Below are 26,472 nucleotides of genomic sequence, written 5' to 3'. Positions count from 1 at the left end.
TATTTCTCGGGCGTTGTTGGAGAGGTCAGTTATCGGCTTCCTAGCCGCGGGGGATGGGGGAAGAGGAGGGGGAGCAGAGGACGAAAGCATCACGAGACTCAATGCTGCCAATTTCAAAGGCTGACAGCTAATCTATTGGAACTGGCGAGGCGCGGTGGCGTACCCAGATAAGACATAATATTTTTACAATATTGGGCAAATATTGTCAGTACTGTCGCAATATTTACACAATACTGACAATATTTTGATAATATTATAATCAAAATTATTTTTTTAGAAAATATTTAAAGAATCATCATTTAGTATTTTTAAAAATAATATGTTTACCCAAAACATCATAAAAATATTTTCAAAATATTTGTATTTCAATACTGTAAAAATTTATATCGTGAGAGTATTTTTAAAATATCAGTACATATAATATTTATATTCAAAATATTTATTATATATTTTAAAAACATTTTAAAAGACAGTAATGCATTGGTAAGTATTTTCAAAATATTTTGAAAATATTTTAAACAATAATACTGCTATTCAAAATATTTTTAAAATATTTTCGATATCCTAATCGGTATAAGTCATCATACTAAATGCCTGCCCATAACGAAAAGTATTAAACATAATAAGGCTTAGATTTAAGACGTAGCTCAAATGTGTTCTTTCTGAACAATTATCCATTATTTTCAACCTTATTATTCATAAAGGTTATTGCAGTTGTTGTCAAATTTAATATAATATAATATAATATAATATAATATATATTTTTTTGCCTCCCAAGAAATTGTTGAATTTCCACCTCCTTGAGGTCATTTTCAATGTATTTGCGCGTGATCTCAGTTTATTTCTTTTTTTGTTTCGTTTGTAGTTCATGTACTGTTGTGAATATTATCATTGAATGAGAATGTTATCATTCATTCACATCTGGTTGTTTATTTTTTATTTTTCAAATTTCAAATGAAACATTTAAATTCAACTGAAGAAGAAATTCTTGATCTCGTGTGCTTATTGGTCTCCTGTAGAACTTGCACTTAGTAGCTGTGCAGCTGTGAGATTATGGCAATCGCACCTGCATAGTCTTTATGAGGAAGACATCAAACTGCAATCAAATGCAAAATGCATCTCAGAATGTCGATGAAAAATTTAAAGAGAAAAAAATAAATAAAATAATAGAATGGTGGAAATAATAGAATAACAGAGACAAAAGAAGAGAAATAAAATGAAGTAAATCAAATTAATGATAAAATGAAGTCAAAGACTAAACTGAAGTAAAACATTAGAGGGAGCAAGGAGATGAAGTAAAAAAACTGAGATGAAGAAAAAAATAAAGTATAAGGGAAAAAACTAAATGAGGTTAAAGAATAGAATGAATTTAAAGAATTAACTGAAGTCAAAAAAATTATGATGAAGTATTAAAATAAATTACAGTAAAACAAAACAAAGTAAAGGAATAAGAAGTAAATAATTAAAGAAAAAAAATGAAGTGCTTGAAAAAAAAAAAAAAAAATAGAGTGAAGAAAAAAATAGAGTCAGCAAGGAAATAAAACAAAGTAAAACGATAAAATAAATTTAAAAAATATAGTAAAGTAAAAAGTAAAATAAATACACGGACAAATCCAGGCAGATGGAAAATATCCTAGTTGCCCGTCCAACTCGACGTTAAATACCGGTTTTAAGTCACTAAAGTACATCGTCTAGTGAAGCTCAATCGGTAGGGTCGTCGGTTAGTGTTAGGTAGGTCCCGGGTTCAATCCCCAAGGTGGAAGAAAAATTTCTAATCTGCAAAATCGATTCAATAACATCCCAGTGGTTTAATTATTTTTATTTGTCATGGTTTCTAAAATTATATCCACAATTAACCCTTTTCCACCATCCCCTAGCTGCGAACCCCTAAATTGATTCAATATTGGTGTAGTATTGTCTCAATATTGATATCCAAATACTTTCCCTTTGAAGTACTGGCACAGTATTCTCAGCCAAAGTATTGGCACAGTATTTATGCCAAAAGGAAAGATGGTGTACGATTTTAACATTGGCTCAATATTTAACCAATATTGGCCCAATGTTTGCATAAATACCAAAACAATATTGTTTAAATATTGGCTAAATATTCCTGTCTTATCTGGGTAATGGTTGATAGGACGGAATTAGGTTGGTAGCGCCGCGCCACACAGGGGATCGAGTCAATGGAGAATTCGCATGCAAATTTTTTTATTGCTTCATCTGAAAGTGCTTGAAGAGCTGATTTCGCAGTATTTTTTATAATTTATTTTCTGAAATGGGAAACAGTATAAAAATAGATTTAAAAGTGAGAAAATGCACCGCATGATGACGTCATCTAGCGGCTTTCCCATTTAAACACGTGTATTTTAGTATATTAGATCATTTTGCCATATCTTCTCCAATAATTGTTCAATTCATGAACCAATGGTATCCTTGTGCTCAGTTCTTTCAGTAGTTTCCAGCACTTAAACACGAATTTAATCAAATTTCAGACACCTGCAAATTCTCCATCAGAGAGGTTGAACATGAAATTTTTGACTAAAACTGCAAATTTTGATGTTTAATTTGTCACGTTTTAAATTTTAAGGGGTGTTTCTGAAAGAAAATTTTACAAGGAAACCAATGTAACCATTTTCAGAACTTCAAATTTTTGTGTAAATGGAGTTATAAGCTTTTGAAGTTTTCAAATTTTGTCCGACCTCTCCGATGGACTCGCTCCAGTGTGCGCCGCGCCGACTGCCGACTGTCGTTCGTCTGTCGATGAGTGTAAATGGACTATCAAGATATCCATTAGATACCCGGCTGCATTTTGTTTTATTTGCATGCTTTTAGTTTTTGTGCTCGGACTCCAAACCCCCGCCCCCTCCCATTTTCCCCCCGAACACCCCGTTTTTCCGGTCGGTTATCTACCGTGCCGCCGAGGGAGGAAACTTCCAGCCGTTAACGGTTCCGGCCTTGCTTCCCTCTTCAACCCCGGCCGCTAATGAACACTCGTGTAACAAAGGCCAAAAAATGACCATGCTTCGGCTCGGGTTTTGAAGTTTGTTACGACAAGGTATTATTATTGAAAGCGTAAATGTGACCGTACATGGGAGATGTGACATTCGTGAACTACATACGGCGAATTTTTTTACAGAGAGATTATTGTCAAGTTGGGTCAAAAAAGTTGAAATTGAGTTTTCCCTGGAGAAGACTTTTTAGTACTCTCCACCCATATGTTGTGTGCGAGTAATTTAGTCTAATTGTACACTCATCCTTAAAGAACTGATTTTGCAGTACTTTTCATAATTTTTCTAATACGGGGAAAATTTTAAAATAGATTTGAAAGTGAAAAAATGCGACGCCTAGTGACGTCATCTGGCGACATTTAATTTTATTCCCATTTAAACAAATTTATTTTAGCAGATAGATAATTTTGTCATACCCCCTCCAGTAAATGTACACTCAATATAGGAACCGAAGATATGCTCGTGGTCAGTTCACTCAGTAGTATCACTTTCAATTTTTTTTCAATTTTTTTTTTAAAATTTCATTAAATTGTAGTCACTTGCAAATCCTCCATTCCCGGTTTTTCTAGGTTCTAGACACCATGACCCCATGAACAGTATGAACTCGCCGGAAAAATTACATAATTTCATTCTGGCAAACACAAAAATTAAAAAATTTCCAATGGAAAGAGACAACCTTGATTCTGACCCACGGGAGACGACAGCGTAGTCTTGATATTTAATTAGCGCGACAGGTGCTGAAGCAACCTATCAACCCTTAGCCAGACCACCCCTGTTTATTCCCTGATGAATTTCACTATAATTGTAGATTTTTTGAGGTCCTAGACACCCTGATTCATACGAACTCGCTTTTTTATGCTTACCGGGAAAATCTTACAATTCCATTCTATGAAACACAAAAATTATGAAAATTTTCCAATATAAAGAGAGACCCCTGATTCCGACCCACGGGAGGTGACAGCGCAGTCTTAATATTTAATTAGCGCGACAGGTGCTGAAGCAACCTATCACCCCTTGGCCAGACCACCCTTGTTTATTCCCTGATGAATTTCAGTAATTATAGATTTCTGAGATCCTACACACTACGATTCATATGAACTCGCTTTTTTATGCTTACCGGGAAAATCACACAATCCCATTCTATGAAACACAAAAATTATAAAAAATTTCCAATGGAAAGAGAGAGCCCTGATTCCGAGCCACGGGAGGCGACAGCGCAGTCTGGATATTTAATTAGCGCGACAGGTGCGCGCTCTGGGCGTCGGCGGCGGGAACCACGCGGACTCGGGACCCGGGATCGAGCGTTCCTGCGAGTAATTGCATTTGGCCTGCGTCAATATTGACAGTCACCGGGACGGGACCGGGACCCGAGAGCGCGGATTTTTGCGAGACGCGACACCCGACCGATGCGATTACGCCACGCGGCGGGCAAACACGCGGATCGACACCTCGTCTCAATCCCGCGCCGATGACGGCGCGACGCGCCGCGACGGCAAGGTCGGCGAAGGGAGGAAGGGACGCTGCGCTGGATCAGCCGAGTTACAAAACCGGGGTTGAGGAGAAACGTCGTCGTGTGAACAGTCGGACTTTGCCGGATCGCCTCTAATAAACGGCGAAAAGAAGTTGGAGGTCAGCGGGCGATTATTGAAACTGATAGACAAAGCGATAGACAAAGAAGACATAGGGAGTATAGAGCGATCCTATTGGTTGACATGGTTGGTTCTTATAGACTAAGGAAGAAAATGATGGACTAAGGGTCGGGTCTTTGGTGGGTTGCCATTAGTTAGTCCATTACTTACCTCCTTTGTCCATTGCCACCATCCGCTTCCACCAATAGGATCCCTCCAAATCCCTTTTGTCGTCTTTGTCTATAGCTTTGTCCATCAGTTTCAATAATCGGCCTGCAGTAGCCTGATTGTTGAAATTTTTGTTTGGCGGGTAGAAATGGATGACATAGGTTAAATGGCGATGCGAGATTGGTCGACTACGTCGGGTAGGAATCAGGGCCGGATTTAGGGAGTGGCCACATGGGCCGCGGCCCATGGCGGCAAATTTTACAATTTTTTTTAAATGTAGTTATAAAAAAAAATTCGGATTCAGAAAAAAAAATTACGAAGGAGAAAAGGCGACAAAATCTCTCATCTCTAGAGAGTATAGTAATTTCTAATTTTGTCGTCGATCGGTGATACAAAAGACAGCCCCTTTAATTAGTCGAGTTAAAAGAGAATCGAACACGCAATTTTGGCCTGGAACGGCGCGGCGCAGAGAGCAATGATGACGAGGACTTGAGATGAAAAGGAGAAGCCCCCGGCGCGGTGGTCGGCATACAACACATATTAGCACCTACACGACTGCATGGATACTTCACGCATTGCGTCAAATACAGTGTGGTTGGCAACGGTCGATGTGAAACGCATAGCGCCTACAAGACTGTAGGAAAACTTCACGCATTGCGCCAAACACAGTACGGCACGGCGCGGCGGAAGTTAATAATCCCGAATAGATTCCGAGTTTCAGCGTCAGACACCCCCCATGAACCCCCATGTAAGCATAAATTGTGATACAAATTCTGCCTTGGAGATTTAATTTCATTAAATTTTAGATTCAGGATTGTTTGCTAATTTTTTCGGCGTAAGTGTCAGAATGCCTTCGCCCATCTACAGAAAGGAGTTCGCCAAGGTCATTACCTTCAAAAGCCAAGATGAATTATTTTTAAGTTCGGTAAAAATGCAAAACGGTATTAGTGTTCTTGGGCATTCGACTTAGATATTGAACCAGTGCTATCAGCGAGTGAGATAGTTGAACGTTATCACGTTTGTGAGATTGAAAAGACGTTCGTTTACATACGAATTCTTTTTCCATTTTTACTCAACATTTTATTTTATTTATTTATTTATCTATTTATTTTTTTTTTTTACATCAGAAAATGCGCAGCAGCAAACACTCTTCAAAAGTCAGGGCATAGTGATTTTCTTGGCTAACATTCTCGATAAAAATGCCGGAATCGAGTTTCATGTTTTCCCAACTTTTTTTCCATTGAATTTTTTCAAATAATTTAATCGCAATTGTTCAATGTACTTGATAAATTCGAGAGAAAGTCGCCATACCTTGCCGGTTTTCTGTGCATATTTTCAACCCTCACCTCACAGCTGGCCCATTAGCTCAGTTGGTTAGAGCGTCGTGCTAATAACGCGAAGGTCGCGGGTTCGATCCCCTCATGGGCCACTCAATATTTTATTCGGAAAACGATAGGAAAAAATAGGGACACAGTCAATTAGAGTGTCAAATTTCGAAATGTGACAGTATTTTTATGAAGGTGAGTTAGGGTCTGAAGTTATATATCATAAATATTATCACCAGATATAACTTTTTCAACGAAGTGGTAGTGGGAGAAAATCTTTTCACTGGCGTAAAAATGGCCATGGTATTACTTTAACTCATGAAAAAAAAAATTATCTGCGGAAAAGAGAAATTTGAATGTCCGCACGATGTTTGTTTCTTAGAACGGCAGAAATATAGGATACCGACGTGTTGAGATTTCCTGGTACTGTTCTCGGAGCTGAAGTAAGTTCGTTGCGAGAGTATTGCAATCTTGAGTCATACAGGATACGGAACACCTGTAAATAACGCCTCACCTATGCCCCAAGTGTTCAAGAATTACGGAACGCGCTTATGAGGATTTGAGTCTGAGCAACCACGTGTTACAAGGGAAAAGGAATAAAGGGCAACATTCCCGGTAAGAGAAAAATGTCAAACATCGAGTTATTTTTTAAGAGAAACAAAATTTTGGGCCACTTATATGAAATTATTATATGATTAACGGTTAGCGATTTACTACATCAAACGATATGATAGAGAAAATACGATGATAAAAGATATGATTTATCAAAATGTGCGTTAAGGGTGCGTCTCAAGGGAGAGAGGAGTGTAGAAAAAAAAGGCGCCTGAGACGATGTTACTTTGTCTGTCCCCTCAAACTACGTCAAACCAGTGGCGTGGCGTAAATTGCGATGTATCGATTGTTCTGCCATTTAACCTATGGTAAAAGAATCGATTATTAAGGTGTTCGCTGCGGACACCCTGTTCATCGATCTTTTTCATAGGTTTAAATGACCGATCAGTCGATATATCGCAAAGCACGCCACGCCACTGCGTCAAACATCACAGGAAAAACTCTGCGATTGACAAGGGGAAACTTGGAAACCCTTTCAAATCGGTATCTATGCAATTTAAGCCTCTTGAGGGTGAAATAATTGTATCACCCATTATAGTGAAGGAAATAGTCAACAAAGACGTTTACTGACATTTCCTGCCTGCTCACCTGAATTCATGGTACCGAAAACTCGAAAACTCCTTCAAGTCGATGTCAATGCAATTTAAGCTACCCCCGTGACAAAATAACGAGACCGCGTTAAGCAGACAGAAACAGCAGCACATCAGCCTCTGCCGACTTAACTGGGCAATTAATTTTTTGTTGTTTAGCGTTTAGCGAATTTTTATATGTGCAAATTTCCGTGAATTTTCCGCGCAGTGCGAAGCAAAATCCTTTAAAAATTCAAGAGAATCCGCATAAACGTTCGCTTGTACAAAATTAAATTGCACAATTAAATTTGGCAATTACTGATGTGGTTTGGTTCATTTCTGTGAAACGCAGTCCAATTGTCTCACCTATTTCAGTGAGGGAAAACGTCAACAGAGACGTTTACTGACGTTTCATGTCTGATCGCCTGACTCCATGGCAGCGAAAACTCGAAAACTCCTTCAAATCGACGTCTATGCAATTTTAGCTACTCCGGAGTTTAAATAATTGTATCCCGCGTTACGGTTCCACGAACTCGTTATCGACCACCGTTGCGTTAAATGTAGCAACGCGCTGGCTGTCATCGGAACGACGTCAACGTCAACGACGAAACTTGGCGACTCGGTAGCGGGCCGAAGATCGGCGGCTGACATGGCGCGACGGCCCGCGATCTTATCGACTGCTGCGAACTTCATCAAGGAATCGGAACTGCATTAGCGCGAAATCGGATTAGCGATCACCCGGAATACCTGGAGCGCGGCGCGCGAGCGAGCGCCGCTGATTAGTGTCGTCTCTGTCGCAATTAAATCGCTGACAAGAAAATTTATCTGCCCGCCGACGTTGCCGAACCGCTCGATAAAACGGATATTATCGGCGTTCGATGATCGGGAATTCGGGCGATGTGGCGATGCGCCCTCCCGCGACCAATTAGCGCCGCTCCCCCCGACTTTTGATTGAAAATTTTAAGCGGATAAGACTCGAGTGTACGTTTCTGGCTCGTCCACGCGCCGAGCCGCGTCGAGTGTCTGGGTGCTTTGCGGCAAATTGCCCAATCTCCGGGTGGCCTTCTCATGATGACTCTAGCGGGGTGAAGAGGTGTAGTGGTGGGTTTTGACGTCATTAACCCTAGTCTGATAGACTTAAATCGTCGGGATCCTGACATGTCAGATGCGGACAACGAAGAGGATAGGCCGAAAAGGAAGAGAGGAAGGAAAAGAAGGCAAGAAAGAAGAGAGAGAAAAGTAGAGAAAGAGGACTAAGAAAGAGATTCAGAAGAAGAAGAAGAAGAAGAAGAAGAAGAGGAAGAAAAAGAGGAAGAAGAAGAAGAAGAGGAAGAAGAAGAGGAAGAAGAAGAGGAGGAAGTAGAAGAGGAGGTTCAGGACATTCCGTCAACGATTTTTTGTCCGGGCACCTGCTTAGTTCAGTAATTTACGTCCACACTTAAAATAAGAAACAGTGACCTGGTCCAAAGGTTATATTCCAGTCCGTACGTAAAATTGTAGAAAATTGAGAGAGGAGAAGGTGTTGTTATGGTAACTCATTTTTTATATGAAATGTTACTTTCTTCGTTTTATTCATCTTCCAAATTTTCATTGGTGAATAATTACTTTTCCTTCTATCTATAAAATTGTCGATTTAAAATATACCATATGTATATACCTTTTTTTAAATGATAATATTACTTCATTTTAAAAACTTTATATTTTTAAAACGTGGCAAATATTTGTAAAGCCTTTTCCAAGCGATCGCATCGATATTAATCTCAATGAGCCGTACTTGTGTTGAAGGGAACTATACAAAAATGAAAAAGAGAGAAAAAACGAAGGAGGACGCAATTTTTGGTTTTAACCCACTTTTAAATCGATCTTTTACAGTCAAACACGTCCAATTATGAGCGTTTGGTTGCAAAGACACAACGCTGCAGCACATTAAAAGCACAAAATATAAAGGAAAATTAAAAAGCTTTGGAAATCATTAAATTAGACACGGAACCATCTTAATACATACAAAACACACGTTATATTTTCCTTTAATACATTTTTTTCCCCATAAATTTAAATGAGAATATAATCCGTGCAGAGCATGCAAAAATGTCAAAATCATGAGTTGAAAAACGCTGACTCGGCGAGTTTAAATATTATAGCCTAACACAGAGCGGAATGCACACTGGCGCCTACAAACCTAACGGGATACTTCACGCGTTGCGCAATGCGTGAAGTATCCCTGTTAGGTTTGTAGGCGCCTATGCGCGTGTCACGCTGGTCGCCCGCGAAAAATTGGAAAAAAACAAGTGCTCGGACAAAAAATCGTTGACGAAATGTCCCATAACCGAAGAGGAAGAAGAAGAAGAGGAGGAAGAAGAAGAAAGATAAAGAAGAGGCAGAGGAAGACTCAACCGTAGTAGATTTTAGTGACTCAATAGTGAGAATGCGCAAACTCCTTCAAATTGGCGTTGATACAATTTGAGTTACTTGGAAGTCGAAATTTTAGATCGTGCTCGATACATCAAATCAAACACACCCTCTATCGCTGAGGTAGTATCGATATCGGTCGGTTTAACATGTAAACACAGCCCTAAAAGTCAATCGAGTAATCTGTGGGAACAGAATTCGTGATTGATTTTTGATTCTCATGAGTACTGTATGGCAATGAAAAGTGAAATTGTGAGGAATTTCCTCTTTTCCAGCTTTTCTAACTTAGATCCTAAAATTATTTTTTTAGGTTATGCTGTATTGTTTTGAACCAAACGACTAATCGAGCCACTATCGGATACGATTCATTGTATCGCGCATTCCCGTGCAGTCAAACGTTAAGGGGCAGGGGTACGTTTACGGACGTTTCACGCATATTGACCTGGCTACTCGGAGGCTTTAACTCGGAAACTCCCTCACATCGGTGTCTATGCAATTTAAGCTACTTCGGAGTTGGAATAGTTGTATCACGCGTTACTGTTATACGAGAAGAATCAAAATGAGAGGAACAGGGAAATTTCTTATTTTTCTTTCTATCGTTACTTCTCTCTTACATCTACTTAAATATTCCGTCTCTTCTTCTTCTCTTCCATACTTTTTTTTAAAATTTTCTTAGTCATGATAGCAGTATTAGTAAACTCTAATCTTTAGGTCTTAAGTTCACAACGTAGTAACTGCGAAACGAATCCTCGAAAAAGGGCAATTCTCCACAAATCTCCACCTTATCCAATGCTGTTCAAGTGCGCCCTAAAAATAGTGAACATGTTTCAATAATTAAGTCAACACTTACATGTTTTCCGTTCCTGTTTTTCCATCGGACCCAAGACGTGAAGCCAGGTCTCCAGTATTCGATCATGAATTCCTCCGCGTATTCCTGGCCCTGCCCGTTGGCGTAGCGGCCCTGGGTTCGAGTCCCGGAGATTATGTGCAGGCTGTTCAAGTTGATCTCCAAGTACTCGTGGGCGGTTTTCGTCACGACGTTTTTCGGACACCACGCCCCTCCTAACTTTTCGTGGCGCAATCTGAAATTGAAAAAAGAAAAGAAAAACAAAACATTAGAGTGTTAAAACTTTTAATTAGCATACGCAAAGATGGCGAGTAAGACTCATGAGAGAAAAATTGTCATTACCAAATAATACCGAGCAAAATTGTAGTTTCAAGTTTGCACAAAAACACCTTTTGAAAGAAAATCTTTGATGGAAAGTCGTCGAGATGGACTCGACAGCTCACATTTTGATGATGCCGATGAGACTTAATCGTTTGTTATAGTCATTGACTGTTACAGAATTAATCATAGGATAAGCGGAGTATAGTTTTTTGTTGTAAAAAAAAAGTAGAGAAAAGAACCGTGTGCCAAAAAAGAGGTGGAAAACTTGACTATTTATCAGAAAATTTTGGAACTCGAACATGGTGAACCAGAACAAAAAATGGTTCTTTCTCCACGTCAAGTTTTCTAAACTGCATTAACTGTAACAGTTTCAGTTTGGTTTGACAATTATCGGAGATTTCTTGTGCCAAAATATCCACATTGTCAACATCAATATTCTTTGATAAGGCGTGGGCAGTGTAATTCCAATCTTGTGAACCCTTACAAACTTCCTATAGTTGATTTCGAAATCTAGTGAGAGATATTCCGTTAGGATGTAATACAATGATATTTTTTTTGGATCCATCCAAGAAGCTTTCCTTCACAGCTTTCAGCGCTGAGAATTTGGCGAGCAGAGATAAAAGTTGACTGGCAAAACACGAGACTACAAATACTGCTGAGCTTTCCCTTGGATGCGTCTGCTTCTAAGCCTTGCATAATTCATTCCGATTGAATCAAGACACCTCTCTCTATTATCTTGTCATTCCCTTCTCTTTTCTTTTCCCTCCTCTCTTTTCCTCTATCTTTTTCCTCATTCCTCATTTATCCCCCTCCCGTATCCATCTCTTCCTCCAGGGTGTAGGCCGCGGGTGCTGTCTCTTTTCTTGTGCCTGAACGACCAGGTGGAAACCCGGTACATGAAAAACCCCACTGCAGAAACCACGACTCCCAATCCCCAGTCCCCCTGTGAAGGGAAACGGATACAGGGAAAAGTTAATAAATCCAAATCAATATATGAGGTTTTTACAGCGTCATTTTATTTCGGTAAGTTTACCCAAAATTTCACAAAAGACGTTGGAGTTACCGAAAATCTAAGCAGAGTACGTTTCTTTTGGATACATATGAAAAACTTTGCTTCGAAGCCACAGTTTTTTGAAAATTTGACGAACAGAGATAAATATTGCCTCGCATGTACCAAAAAGTCAAAAATAGTGTTATTTCTCTTAGTTTAAACCTAACTTAAAACCCATGTATTTATCAAGCCGCTACCTCAGCGAACTAGAGCGCTCTGCGACCCCCAATCGTCATTGGAATCGATCTTCCCACAGATCATGAGACAAATGACACTTTCTGATCTCCGCCACTTATAATTCATCTGCTCCTAAATCTTGCATAATTCATCTAGATTGAATCAAGACTCGTCTCTCTATTATCTTGTCATTCTCTTCTCTTTCTCCTTCTTCTTTTTTTCTCTTTCTTCTCCCAAACTTTCTTCCCCTCCCCTAACCCTCCTTTCATCCAGGTTCCCGTCTCCTTGCCTCGTGGCTAAACGACCAGGTGACAAACCCGCTACGAGAAAAATCCCGCTGCACAACCGCGACCCAACCCCGGAGGGGGATGACCGGAGGGAGGGAGGGGTAAAAGTTAATAAACACAAATAAACAAATTAAAAGTCGGACGGCAAGTGCTTGTTGCGAGTTGGACTAGATCCAGAAAAGTTCCCGTCGGTAGGCTACGTCGTCGGGAGCAGTCCAGTGGCGTGGCGAGAATTGCGATAAATCGATTGGTATGTAATTTAAACCTATGGTAAAGAATCGATTATTAAGGTGTTCGCTGCGAACACCCAGTTTATCGATCCTTTTCCATAGGTTTAAATGGCATAAAAATCGATATATCGCAAAGCACGCCACGCCACTGACGTCTCCGGGAGCAGTCCCCCTCGCCCGGGCCACGGCTACCGTCTTGGAAACTTCCGAGTCACCCCCGCCATGTAAATTGTCAATTAGGGCCACCTCCATCCCCCTCCCCCACCCCTCTCTCACCCCCTCTCCCGGCGACCGACCGCGGCGGGTCCTGAACTTGCTACTTATCCCGATGTTGTCGGGCTCTGCTCCCCGGCTCTGCCAAGAGCCTGACGCTTGTCGCTTGTTACATATTTTTTTATTCATCGCTCATCGATTCCACGCTGGAAAGATTCGGTATGTGGCTTCGGAATGTGGAGTATTTCGAGGGATTTTTAATTGATGCTTCTCGGGAACTGAGTGGGGTCTTCGCTGGAGCGCGGAATGAGGGATCAACGCCTTTTTAATCGTGATGAATACGGAGGCAGTGTCGGTCTGGCTCGAAAATTCATGGAGTGGTGATACGTTTCGGGGCCTCGTTTCTTGGATGGAGGCCCTTCTAACTATGGGACCGTCTTTAAATTACGCAACGCGCACTTTTCTGGCATTTTGTACTCCCACCCCCCACTCCCTTTCTCACGCGTTTGTGAAATTGTGAGGTAGGTCCCTATCATTTAACACGTAAAAACAAAATGGCGTAACGCTCTCCTCGACCCCCCTCCCTCTAGTAATAGGTTAGTTACGTGATTTAGGGACGGCCCCGAAACTAAAATCTTCCTTCAGTGGCGTAAACGAGGGGGGGGGCTAGAAGTCTGGACCGCCCCCCCTACCTTCGTTAATCGTACCTTTTTTCTTACTTTTCGAGGGCAGACATAAAATATTATCAGGGGCGTACTCAAAATCATGTAAATTTACCGGCATGTTTTTGAATGACCCCCCCCCCCCCACCCTCAAAGAATTCCTCGCCACGCCACCGTCTTCCTTTACGTGCGTTTTTCAAGTTTTGGAGGCTCCTAAAGGTGTCCTGATGGGGCTCCTGAGCCATTTTTCAGAACTTTTGGCGTGCTTAAGCATCCTGGCACCCCCGGCCAGACCGCCCTTGAGATAACGTATTCCGCACACACTTTATACGGGCCATTTACTATTTACTAGGAATTACATTTGGTTGTTCAGAGAAAATTAGTGAATACGACCATGGATCTTAGTAAGTTATTCCGGATAGTGGTGCAATACACTTCATTTAAGGAGCGAAGGAGAACTTTGAACGCATGAGATGAGTGTACCGCGGTCGCAGGAGAAGGGGGGAGGAGGAGGAGGAAGGGGTCTCCTTGACCGAAAGAGGAGATAAATTAAGTGGAATCACCCCATGAACGGCAATGAAAGTTCAATTATCATAGTTGGTGCAATTCCTTTTCCAATTGTAACCGCGTGCATCAAGGATATTTGTTCTTTAACCAGACTACTGGATCTCGATGAAGTGTGTCAATTGCATATACAGTGAGTCTGGCACTTTTCAAAAACGTATAATCGCAACAATTCGCAAGGAAGCTTATTCACGGAGAAAAAAACTTCGTGCATGGGACCCGAAGTTGAGGTCATATAGATCTCCGAAGTTTTCGGATCACGCATCCGAAAACATGAGGTCCAATTGCCGAAGTTCGGGTCAGACTTTTGAAGTACTTTGGTACTTTGGTATGTACCGAAGGGTTCAGGTCACACATCTGAAGTACTCCGGTACATACCGAGAGTTTCAGATGTCTGACCCGAACTTCGGCGATTGGACCTCAAGTTTTTGGATGCGTGATCCGAAAACTTCAGAGATCCATATATGCCCTCAACTTCGGGTCCCATTCACGAAGTTTTTTTCTCCGTGTTCATGGCAGTTTTTGCGGCAGGCACTATACATGCTGAATACTTTACAAAGTGGCTAGAGTTAGGTAGAAATGAGCCAACTTGTCGGACTCATTTCAGAAACAACATATCTGCAATTCATTTCTCCACGCGATTTGGTGCTTTCATACCACGTATTCACACAGTTGGTTCATCTTTGTAACGTCGATCCAACAGCTCGTGAGATGAATGCACCAACGTCAAGTACTGAAAATACGGGATCGTTAGCCACAGAAACCACGCACCGCCATAAAAGCACGGAAAACTGGTCCGGATCTCGGCAGGACTTTAATTTCTCCCTTTCTCTCACGTAGGAGCGAGATACAAAAAAGAATCCGTCTGTACCGCTACACCTGCATCATGATCTCCACTCCGTCATCTTGATAATTTTTGGTGGACACATAAAACAAAAACTTAATGAGCTCGGGGGTCGTCCAATTTTGAAGCGACTGTCAAGTCGCATGATCCTACGCATGCGTGATGACGTCACCGCGTGCGTGACTCGTTATTTCGTCGTTTCTCTAACGAAAGAACGTAACTCCACTTCAATGTTGCCAAATTTCCTTCGTAATTGCGTATTAACCAGGGGAATCTTGGGAATTTCTAACTGAAAATTTCACTGATTTTCCCTCAGATTTCATGCTAAAATCAGGAAAAATTTTGATAAAAATTGTACATCTCGTACATTTTTGTCAAATTAATTCATTGTTTGAGTCAATCTGGCAACCTTGGAATGGAGTTACGTATTTTCGTGAGGGTTTGACGATTTGTGACCGCTCGTGGTCACAGAGCTCGGTCTTATTATTCTAAAGTGGCCAGTTATATGTGTGGAGATTTGTGTAAATAATTTAATAAATGCGTAGATCAAACTGATACTCGACAGCGTGAAAAACACTTCGGGTAATGGTTCATGGTACATTTCAGTGAAATAGGAGGGAGTCACGAAAAATGTCCGTGTTTGCGGAGCTTGAAGTTAAAGCGTTTACAAGAGGCTTAGCTAGTCGCGTATGAAGAAAGTCATTTGACGTAAAATTTCGTTAGTGAGGTGATCAAAACGACTGTGTCTTACATCAACTTTCATACTTAGGAAAATTATTAGAGACAACTTTCATGCAGGTCACGTAATTTCCGACTGCAGATTACATATTTGTGTGAACGCAAGCATTAACTTATTTACTTAGCATCCAAGAATGATCCTGAAATTTAATGGGGATATGTGCAAGTACTAGCCTAGTATAACATGAATTAGTTAAAATTTTGAGAAACGAGAGTACATTATAAATATAATTAAACATGAAGGGTCCTCTTCTAAACAAAGGAACTTAGCTTAATTCTAAGGTGTAAAAATTGACTAATGCAATTCATTTTTATGTAGAAGAATAAGATTAAAATTTCTATAAAAAATGCACTGAAATTTTGACAATTATCAGAAGACAATTGACGAGTATGCAAAGTTTAATGATACACACATTACAGTTTTTTTTTGAAGATAAAATTACAAATCTCAAGTAAAAATTTTGCAACATTAAACTATAGCCACGCTGTTTCGTTTAAAAAATGACAATTTGACCACCAGACTCTATTTTGGCTTTCCCTCGAAACTAGCTGCGATCAATCGCATGTCCTCAGGGCCGGATTTAGGGGGTGGCTTCATGGGCCGCGGCCCATGGCGGGAAATTTAGGGGGCGGCAAACTTTGCAATTTTTTTAATGTAGCTGCTATAAAGAAAAATCGGAATCAGAAAAAAAATTATACAATAGACAGCACCTTTCATTAGTCCATTTAAGACTATGAGAGAAACCGAACACGGAATTTGGCCTGGAACGCGCGGCGTGGCGCAGAGAGCAATGATGACGAGGACTTTAGATGAAAAGGAGTAGCCCTCGGTGTGGCGGTCGGCATGTAACACATATTAGCGCCTACAAGACTGCATGAATACTTCACGCAGACAAACGACGCGACTTCGTGTCAAAGACAGTGCGGTCGCTGCGGTCAGCAGCGGGCGGCGTGAAACGCATAGCGCCTACAAGACTGCATGAATACTTCATGCATTGCGTCAAATACAGTGCGTGCAGCAGCGGTCGGCGTGAAACGCACAGCGCATACAAGACTGTAGGAATACTTTACGCATTGCGCCAAACATAGTACGGTCAGCGCGGCGCGGCGGCGGAAGTTAAAATTATTAAACCACATTTATATTTGTTATTTCATAATTTTTTCGTTCATTTCATATAGATGTAAGGCCTTGTCCACAGAGATAGGTTTACGGAACTTAACTTTCGCGCCAAGTTCCGTGAACTTTTGCTAGTATAGTGTTGACAGGGCTCTCGCAAAAAATGTGTCCAACACGAGTAAACGCGTCTTATGAACCCCTCCCCCTCCGGCACGTTCACTTGATTGTTTTTATTGATGTTTCAAATTGTATGAGAAGGGGGCGGCAAAGTACAGGCGGCCCATGGGCGGCAAGTAAGTAAATCCGGCCCTGCATGTCCTACCCTTTCAACCATCAAGTCCACCTTGGACTCTTAGCCAGGCCTTTTTTTAGTCACTCTCTTACGTCTGATCCCGGAGCTACTCTGCCGTGCTAAGGAAGAACGCCGTATGAGCCTTCAGACGTTGCCAAGTTTCCTTCGATAAAAACCGAATTTACTGGGAAAATTGTGAATATTATTTTCCAAAATTTCCAGACAATTTCGTACGCAATTTAATCTAAAATATCAGAAACATTTCAAGGAAAAATATCCAAGAATGCCGTCAAAAATACATATTTTATCAAGGGAAATTTGGCAACTCTCGAATGTTCATACGACGTTCTTCCTTAGCACGGCAGTACCGCGAGGCGGGACAGAGGTAAGTAAAGTTTGAAAGTTAATTGGAGGAAGTTGCGAGGGGCTCCATTAATTATGAGGATGCCACGTCCGTCGAAGATGCCAGATTATGCAGTAAAATGTGGTATTTTAAATAAGAAAAGTGGAGATTTTTAGCATAATCTGGCAACAGCGACGTCCGTCCTCCCGCACGGCATGCCTTGCATCGCGAGGCGCAAAACATCGTCAGGGGAACGAAGAAAAAAAGTTTGGTGAGAGAAAAACTTGCCATTGTTTCGCCTTGTTTATGAAGTCTCCGAGGGCAGCGCAGGAGCTGATCCTTGGATTAAGGGGAGGTTCTTTGCCACATTTTACTCATCCTTCCGGCGGGGACCCCGCATTTTAAAATGCAGTCTCACCTGAGTCTCCGCGAACGTTCATTATGCACGGCGCTATTTTGCGGTGAGATTAGCGCGGATAGAGACATTCTCATACACTGAGAGGGAAATTAAGTGTAGTAAAAGTCAGATACGCTGAAAACCCGTCATCTCATTAATAGCTAAGACACGAAGGTAACTCGGAATAAGGTACTCGAAGAAAAAACACATTGGATCTAGAGTCCAGACTCTCGAAAACATTGACAAGAAAAAGGACTCTTGATTCAATCAGATTTAAGCTTAAATCAAAAGGAAATCCGCTCAAATTAAGAGGCTTGGTTCTTGATTTAAGCTAAATCTGATTGAATCAAGAGTACTTTTTCTTGTCGATGTTTTTAAGAGTCTGGACTCTAGATCCAATGTGTTTTTTTCCCAGTGTACGTTCTTTTGTCTAGGGAACGACGGAATTTTGTTATTTTAACCAAAACGACGACTATAGCAAAATAAGTGAAACCATTCAGCGTTCTAAAATCTTAAGGAACTAATAATCATATTTGATTACTTAATGATAAAAAAATTTGTAAAGACTAAAGCAGTTTGTAAATGTCCATGTAAAGTTCATCCAAAGAAAACAACCAAATCGACAAAAAATCAGCCGGAAGACGATAAAGCCAGGGTTGCCATAATTTCTTCATTTTTTGATTCCCTGACTTTTCGGTGTCTTTTTTTGCTTCTCCTAGCTCATAAATGTTTAAACTCCCTGATTTTCCCAAGCCTTCAAACAAAACTTCCATTTAAATTCGTTTCCCTGTAATTGTGCTGACTTCGGCTATAAACTTTTTCCGTGAAATATCCTGTCGTTTCTTGCGAATTCGGTCTTTGTCGTCCTCCTGCAGTGTAGTGGTAGTAGCGCTCGCTCTTTTATCGGGAGGTCCCAGGTTCGATTCCCGGTCAGGTGACCCGAATTTAGTGCCCTCAATCAACGCTTACCTGGGGCTGGCTTGATTAGGGACGGAGGGGGATGGCGCTCTAGGAACGGTAAAGCTTGGGGTTATCCCTCGTGGGATATTTGAAGTGGGAAAAAAAAAAAAAATGTGACTTTCCCCATGAATTCCCTGACTTCTGCAGTTTTCCATGAATTCTCGACTTTTCCTGACTTTTGCAGTTTGCCGTGAATGGAGAATTTGCAAGGGTCTGAAATTTGATGAATTTCCTGTTTAAGTGGAATCCTCTGAGTGAACTGAACACGAAGATACCCTTGATTCATAAATTGAGCGATTATTAGAGGAGATATAACAAAATAACCGATTCTGCTAAAATACATGTGTTTAAATGGGAAATGCCGCCAGATGACGTCACAAGGCGGCGCATTTTCTCACTTTTAAATCAATTTTTCTCCAATTTCCCATGTCAGAAAAAAATTATGAAAAATATTGCGAACTCAGCTCATTAGGCACTTTCAGATGAAGCAATAAAAAAATTGCGTGCAAATTCTCCATTCCTAAATTTCCAGGTTTTAGTGAATGCCGGAGACCCTGTAATCCTATTCTCTTTTCCACGCACACTTTCTTTTCTGCGATCACGTTACCAACCTCCACATCACCGGTAAATCATCAGCTCCTCAGCGCCGCAAAAAAAAAACTCTCCTCGCGGAAACGTCAAGCGACGTGCAGGTCAGCGTTTCGCGGCCCCGGACGCATCGTCGCGGCCGCATCCCCGGCCGCCCACAATCAGCGGAGGGTCCTTTGAGCGGGGCAAAAGCTACAGATCGCACTGATAAGAGCCAGCGCGGAATCGCAGAGCTTATAATTTTTCCCCCTCCACCCCTCCGTCGGCCGAGTCGGCGGCAGCGTCAATTTCAGGGATGATTAGCGGTCTCAAGCGATGCCTCGTTCACGGTTACGAGGGGCCGGGCTCGAAAGGGAGGGGGCGGGGGGGGGCAGGGGTAACGAGACTGCAGCGGCCTCAAGTCGGAGCTGGAGAGGTTAAGAAAACGAATGTTAATTATGACTAACAACCATGAAAGCGGAGCTTATGCGCAGAGAAAAAAGCCCCGACCTGTTTCGCGTTTCGCGTTCGGGCCCGACCGCTGTCTAGTCGAAAGCTCGCGGTCGATTGTTTTGTTTGCCTCTCGAGAGATTAATGGTGTCGGACAAAGGAGAGTGGAGACGGAGCCCCCCTCTCTCATCTCGTCCAGGTTGGGATTATTAATAAATTCGAAACGAGTGAGGTATGATGAGATGGTTACAGTTATTTCTCCTGGCGTCCCTTCAGCCTGCTGGATCGTAACGTAGGCTGTTTTAGCACTAAAAAAAGTTACAGGCTTCATAGACATACCGTCCATTCCTGGCTCAGAGGCCGAAAGTTCCGGATGCTGGAGCCGTACAGTTTTAACTGCCTCGGGTGCCACGCCTGGAACTATCGGCCTTTCAGCCAAGAACAAAAACGGTACGTCCGAATAGCCCGTAAGTCCGGCTTCCACGGCCGGCGTCCTCTTTTCAGTATGTGAAAGAGAATCTAGAGAAATAGAGACTGTGCAATTATTTGGTTTGTGAGAAAATCTGCGATTTTAAATATTTTCTACACGACGTATTCGTTACTTAACAAGAGGGCACCAAAATTGTTAAAAACCTACACTAACACCAGGAGGATACGATTCATAATTGGACCACATTTTGCAATAAGAGAATACGACTTTTGGCTAATCCGTTAAACTAAGGGAAACGAAGTTTCTAGAATAAGCCTGAAATTGTATGGTTGTCAAAATGTGGTCTACTTAGGCTTATTGTTTCACTGCCACTTCATGTTGTAAGTATAGCCGAAAACTATACCCAGCCTGTGTTGAAAATGCTACTTTTTCAAGGCAATTTCAAATGATTTAAGGGCATTTTCACAGTTTCTTTGAGATTTCAATCATCTTTCAACTAAATGCCTGATTTGTTGATCCACAAGCACGTTTCCCTGGTCTTTTCATTCACAACCTTGATCAGGAACAAATCAGAAAGCACAGCAGAACTGTGGGTTAACTTTGCTCTCAATTGGAATCGGGATCGGTATTAAACCTTAGCGCATTCCTTCGACTGAAAAGTGTCTACGATTCGAGCATTCTTATACAGATTTTCGAACTCATAGAAACCGGACATGCTACGTTTTAACAATAACCGACCCATTCGTGATTCACTCGAACACTTCTAAGTCCCGTTTTCTAAGTATCAGTGACGTGGCGTGAATTGCGATTTATCGATTGTTTTGCCATTTAACCTATGGAAAAGTATCGATAAACAGGGTGTTCGCAGCGAACACCTTCATAATTGATTCTTTAGGTCATAGGTTTAAATGGCATAACAATCGATAAATCGCAATTCACGCCACGCCACTGCTAAGTATCCCGGGAGCTCAAACTCTTGAACTCCTTGAGCACTCACAGCGAGACACTTTCTGAGAGAGTGATTCTAGGTTTAATGGAGAGGCTGTATGCATTCGTTAAAAATCGCGAATCCGTCAGCCCTTTTCCCCTTTTAATTTCCGAGGGGCAAGTAGCACTCTTATCACTCTCGCGCGGAATGGTGACTGAGGGAAACCGGCGACAAAAGAGACGACGGAAGCTAATGTTCTCTCGCTCTTCCAAATCTTTAGCTCTTTAAAAAGCAGATGAAAAAGCTGGGCCGCTGCTGCAACATAGGGCTGTATTCATGCCTTTTAAAATTGGCCAACTCTCGGGATTCACTAACAAATACCTCGGTATCATTACAAGAATCACTGGAAAAAAACACATTGGATCTAGAGTCCAGACTCTTGAAAACATTGACAAGAAAAAATACTCTTGATTCAACCGGATTTTTGCTTGAATCAAAACGAAATCCGCTTAAATTAAGAGGCTTGGTTCTTGATTTAAGCTAGATTCTGATTGAATCAAGAGTATACTTTTTCTTGTCGATGTTTTTAAGAGTCTGGACTCTAGATCCAATGCGTTTATTTTTCCCAGTGATCCTTGTCATAACTGGGCGTATGTATGCTGAAAGGAACTTAAGGATCATAATTAATAATAATCAATGATTTGGAAATTAATCAAAATGTCACAGAATGATTTTTAAGATTGGTTTAAGTTGGAATTATTAATATCTCAATTTTTTCAAAAACTGTACTTATGCACTTTGTTCGGCCCTCTGCCGTGCTAAGTAAAAACTATATATGAGCATTCAGATGTTGCCAAATTTCCTCTCAGAAAATATGTATTTTTGAAGGATGTTGTGAATATTTTTCCTTCAAATTTTCAGGTACTTTAGACAAAGTATGAATTTCAGCATTCTGATATATGTTTTTTAGACAAAATTTCACGTAAAACACGATGCGTACAACGAAACTTACCGAAATTAACCCCGTGCGAAGATATTTAATGATTCTTGATGCGTGTATTCAAACCATCCGCTCATGCAAACTCAATGCTCTACGTGATTCACATCGCGCGCCAATCTTTATTATAATAGTCTCTGCAATATAAAAATCTGGCCGACTCGATCTTGACGCTTTGGCTCAGCTATCGCAAATTGCTTATATTTTGAACAACACATGGTGGAAAATGAACATTGCTCGATTGAGGAGCTTGCTGAAACCGTTGTAGAGCGCGATTTGACTCACGTAGAGCTTTGAGTTTCTTGTGAGCGGGCAGTTCAAATTCCTCGTAATCAATGTGAAATAAAAACGTTCATATCTCTGTTAGGAGTTGATTTCAGTAATTTTCGTTTTGCGAATCGTGTTTTACGTGAAATTCTGGTTAAGAATCATGTATCAGATTGCTTAAATTCGTATCATGTCTAGTGGTCCGTTCTGAAAGAAATTCTCTGGAAAATCAGGGCAAAAATTTGCACAAATTTTCCCGATAACTCATGATTTGTCAAGGTAAAAATAGTAACATCTGGGTGCTTCCACGTCGTTCTCCCTTAGCACGACAGTCTTGTCCCCCAAGCCCCTCATTTTTTTTTTCGTGCGGAGGAGCACAAAAACGACGAAGTTAACCACCCACGAAATCGGCAACAAGGAGCTGGGCCGAAATCCATGCCCGTCACATCGCCCGATAAATAAACCCCGTCCGCCCCGAATCCCGCAACGCAAATCCCCCCGAGATCCCTGCACTCCCGCAGTCCGACAAGCCCGCTAATGTCAATTAATCGATCCTCGTAATGACACGAGCGTCGACCCACCCAGCGCTCTCATGAAAATACACCGCGAGACCGCGATTCGGCAGATTAACTTTCAATCGGCAAATTATGGACGCCACCGCCACTTCGCCGCTATCTCAGCCCCCCCTCCACCCCTCTCCCCGCCACCCCCTCCCCCGCCGGGCCAATCGGGCTCTTAGCACAGATTCATTAACCCAAGTGCATGTGCTTTTATAGCCGCATGCACCTTCGCCCTCTGTCTACGGTCGATTCGCTCTCGAGGACCCCTCGTCGCAGAATTGATGTCGCTCGAGAACACTGCCGTGCGAAGGAAAAACGCCGTATGAGCCTTCAGGCGTTGTCAAATTTCCTTCGACAAATCACTAGTTTTCAGGAAAATTTGTGAATATTATTTCTTCGATTTTTCAGAGGATTTTGTTCGTAATTTTATCTGAAAAGTCTGAAAATCTCGATGAGAAAGATGCGTAACTTTCTTCAAAAATACATGTTTTATTCGGGGAAATTTGGCAACTCTCGAATGTTCATATGGCGTTCTTCCTCAGCACGGCAGACGTTTAGAGCGATGCCTTGGTGGAAAAGACAGTAGTATGGCACAGAGGAAAAAGGAGGTGTTTGCATCTTGAGGATTGTTTGCCCCGTGACGTAGATCGGTACAGGTTCCCTAGCAAAATCCTGAGTTTGGAGTATGAAAAATGGATCATGACGTTCGATTTTATTGCTTAAATCAACTCATGATATATTTTCTAACACTTTCTATGGTGTGACTTTTTTCCATAGTCTAAACCATTTCCAAGAAAATAAATTGTAAAAATTTTCCATACCGACCTACGTCATCAAAGAATCTAAGATGCCCGAAATGCAAACACCGCCTTTTTTTGTCTATGGTAGTATAGAGCATCTCGTTAGAAATAGAATTGGTTACTGACCGTGTAGCTACATTCAGGGTAATACAAAAGTCCCACACCGCCCTCTTCACAGGTTTCTTTCCCATTTTCACAGTGATACCCTTAAGATTCTGAGGCTTTCCAAAAGTCGTTTCTTATGACCTAGGAGCACTCAAAAAGTTTCAAGTCAATTTCGTTTCATTTTGCTCTAAAATTAGAGAGGTGATGCCTGGAGCCTAGCGCTGGTGATATAGGACTTTTGCAAATCATCCTATATATATATAAAGAGATAAGTAGAACGAGTGTGGTCATTCCTGAGCTCCGTTGCAGGAAGACTAGGAGAACATTTTTTACGCCGCTATCTCAATTGGAACTAAAATCAACATAACCACTCTCAACCAACTACATATATTTAGGACAAAAGGTATTTTTGGTGGGAATATGGTCACGAGGGGCCCAGACTATCAATACCTCGGCCTACCCTCTCCTACGCAATTATCTCGAAGTCAAATTTTTCGAACGAACTTGCTGAAGTAAATGTCTCTAGAAAATTTTAAGATTATTTGGAGTGTATGCACAAGATCACAAAATGATCTTATTTCTCAATACTCCCCAAAATACACGGAGAAAAAAACCTCGTGCGTGGGACCTGAAGTTTAGGTCATATGGATCTCTGAAGTTTTCAGATTGAGCATCTGAACACTTAAGGTCTAGCTGTCGAGGTTCGGATCACAGTTCAGTTCTTACATCTGAAGTACTTCAGATGTGAGAACCGAAGTTTTTTGGATGAGAGAACCGAAGTTCTTCGGATGTGAAAACCGAAGTACTTCAGACGTAAGAATTGAAGTTTCAGATGTATGACCCAAACCTCAGCAGCTGGACCTTAGGTGTTCGAATGCTAAATCCGAAAACTTCAGAGATCCATATGACCTAAACTTCGGGTCCCACGCACGAAGTTTTTTTCTCTGTGTAGATACACCTCTCAGCTTCTCCCTATCACGGACGGAATAATTATTGATAAAAGATTTTCAATGTGAATTTGATCATATTTTGCCGAGGTAGCGTATGAATGTTCAATGTAAAACGGCTACCACTAAAATTAGTACGGACTACCTGGTTGGTTGTCAGTGGAGTCGGCTGAAAAGCTCCCTCACGTGAACGTACGGTTAGCGAACGACGTTGGATGCCCGGAGCTACAACTCCAGTCTCGCACACCTACATGTTCCGACCCCAGTCGGCTCACACTCATTTGTAAAACAACGTTCTTATCCCCCGCGAAACAACGCCGCAAGCATCCGTAACGCCGCCGCACAGAGGTCCGTATCTAGGACGCAGCCTCAGCGCTGTCGACGTATTGAAAACTCTACCCGATACGTAGAGTTTGTACGTATGCTGATTATTCCGCGGATCTTGGCGGAATGCGGACTTTCGGTAGATACTTAAAGATCATACAGAATTTGCGTCGATTTTCTTGAGGTTGTCTATTAAAACAGGCTGGCAAAAAGTCAGTATTTTTACAGTGCTTTTTCAGTACATTCCCATGAAATTCAGTACCTCCTCAGCGGAAAAATTCGGCACTTTTTAAGTACCTCCAATCGACAAAATTCGAAACAGACCAACAATTTGAATTTCTTGCTCAAATTGCGCCAAAAATGAAAAAAGTGAACAAAAATTCCGGACCTTCTTGCGGGATTTCCGCACTTTTTCAGTGCTCCCGGACTGCCCTTAAAAAATCAGTACTGTTGCCGGACTTTCCGAAAATTCCGGACTTGTAGACGCCTGACGCCCTGTTCAAAGTTTTTACTGCTTTTTCAGGGCTCAATACCTTGCGCATGACTTCAAAGTCACGTTAACAGATACACCTATGCTTCATTTTGAATTCTACGCCTACAAGTTAATAATAGAAGTTCCGAGGTGCAGTTTGTCTTTATTTGCGAGGGTATGCAAAAAGTGCCCCCTTGAATCGTTATAGTTGCTATCCCTTGAATCGCACTTTCTAAGCTCATCATTGGTGGGTTTAGAAAGCTTGGCGTTTGGATTGACTTCATCAATTTTGGTAATCAGAGAGTTTTAATGATTTAAAAAAAAAAAAAAAAAAAAAAAAAAAAAAAAATCCATGACTGCATTGCGATTGAACCATTGCCGTTTTATTCATTATGGTCGGGGCCCCATCAGACAACAGTCGATCACGCCGTACCCCGATTAATACTGCCGTGCTAAGGAAAAACGTCGTATGAGCCTTTAGACGTAGCCAAATTTTCTTTAATAAAACATGGATTTGGAAAAATTCGTAAATATTTTTTCTCTGATTTTTCGGAGCACTTCTTTCGTCATTCGATCCCAAGTGTCTGAAAATTTCAAGGAAGAATTTCAATATTTTTTTTTAAAAAATACACATTTTCTGAGAGGAAATTTGGCAACTTTCGAATGGTCATGCAGTATTTTTCTTTAATACGGCAGGATGAAGTTCTTCTATCTTAATTTGATCCCAAGTGCCTGAAAATTTCAAGGAAGAATTTCAATTTTTTTAAAAAAACACACATTTTCTGAGAGGAAATTTGGCAACATTCGAATGGTCATGCAGCATTTTTCTTTATTACGGCAGGATGAAGTTCTAGAATCTTAGT

General features: G+C 41.3%; 1 protein-coding gene and 1 non-coding gene across 2 annotated transcripts in view; one reads left to right on the top strand and one right to left on the bottom strand.

The window, feature by feature from the left end:
* Positions 1–26,472, bottom strand: part of LOC109042988 (discoidin domain-containing receptor 2) — a 217,899-nt gene that overhangs the window by 121,281 nt on the left and 70,146 nt on the right. Inside the window, exon 3 of the mRNA XM_019059994.2 lies at positions 10,570–10,801. Within this exon, the coding sequence (XP_018915539.2) occupies positions 10,570–10,801 (232 nt within the window). The remainder of the gene's footprint in view (positions 1–10,569; positions 10,802–26,472) is intronic.
* On the top strand, positions 6,160–6,233 carry TRNAI-AAU (transfer RNA isoleucine (anticodon AAU)). The gene has a single exon. It is a non-coding gene; the product is annotated as a tRNA-Ile (tRNA).

This window comes from Bemisia tabaci, chromosome 6 (genome assembly GCF_918797505.1).
Source record: "Bemisia tabaci chromosome 6, PGI_BMITA_v3".
NCBI lineage: Eukaryota > Metazoa > Arthropoda > Insecta > Hemiptera > Aleyrodidae > Bemisia > Bemisia tabaci.
Note: the sequence above shows the minus strand (reverse complement) of the source record. Positions and strands in the feature narration are given on the sequence as shown.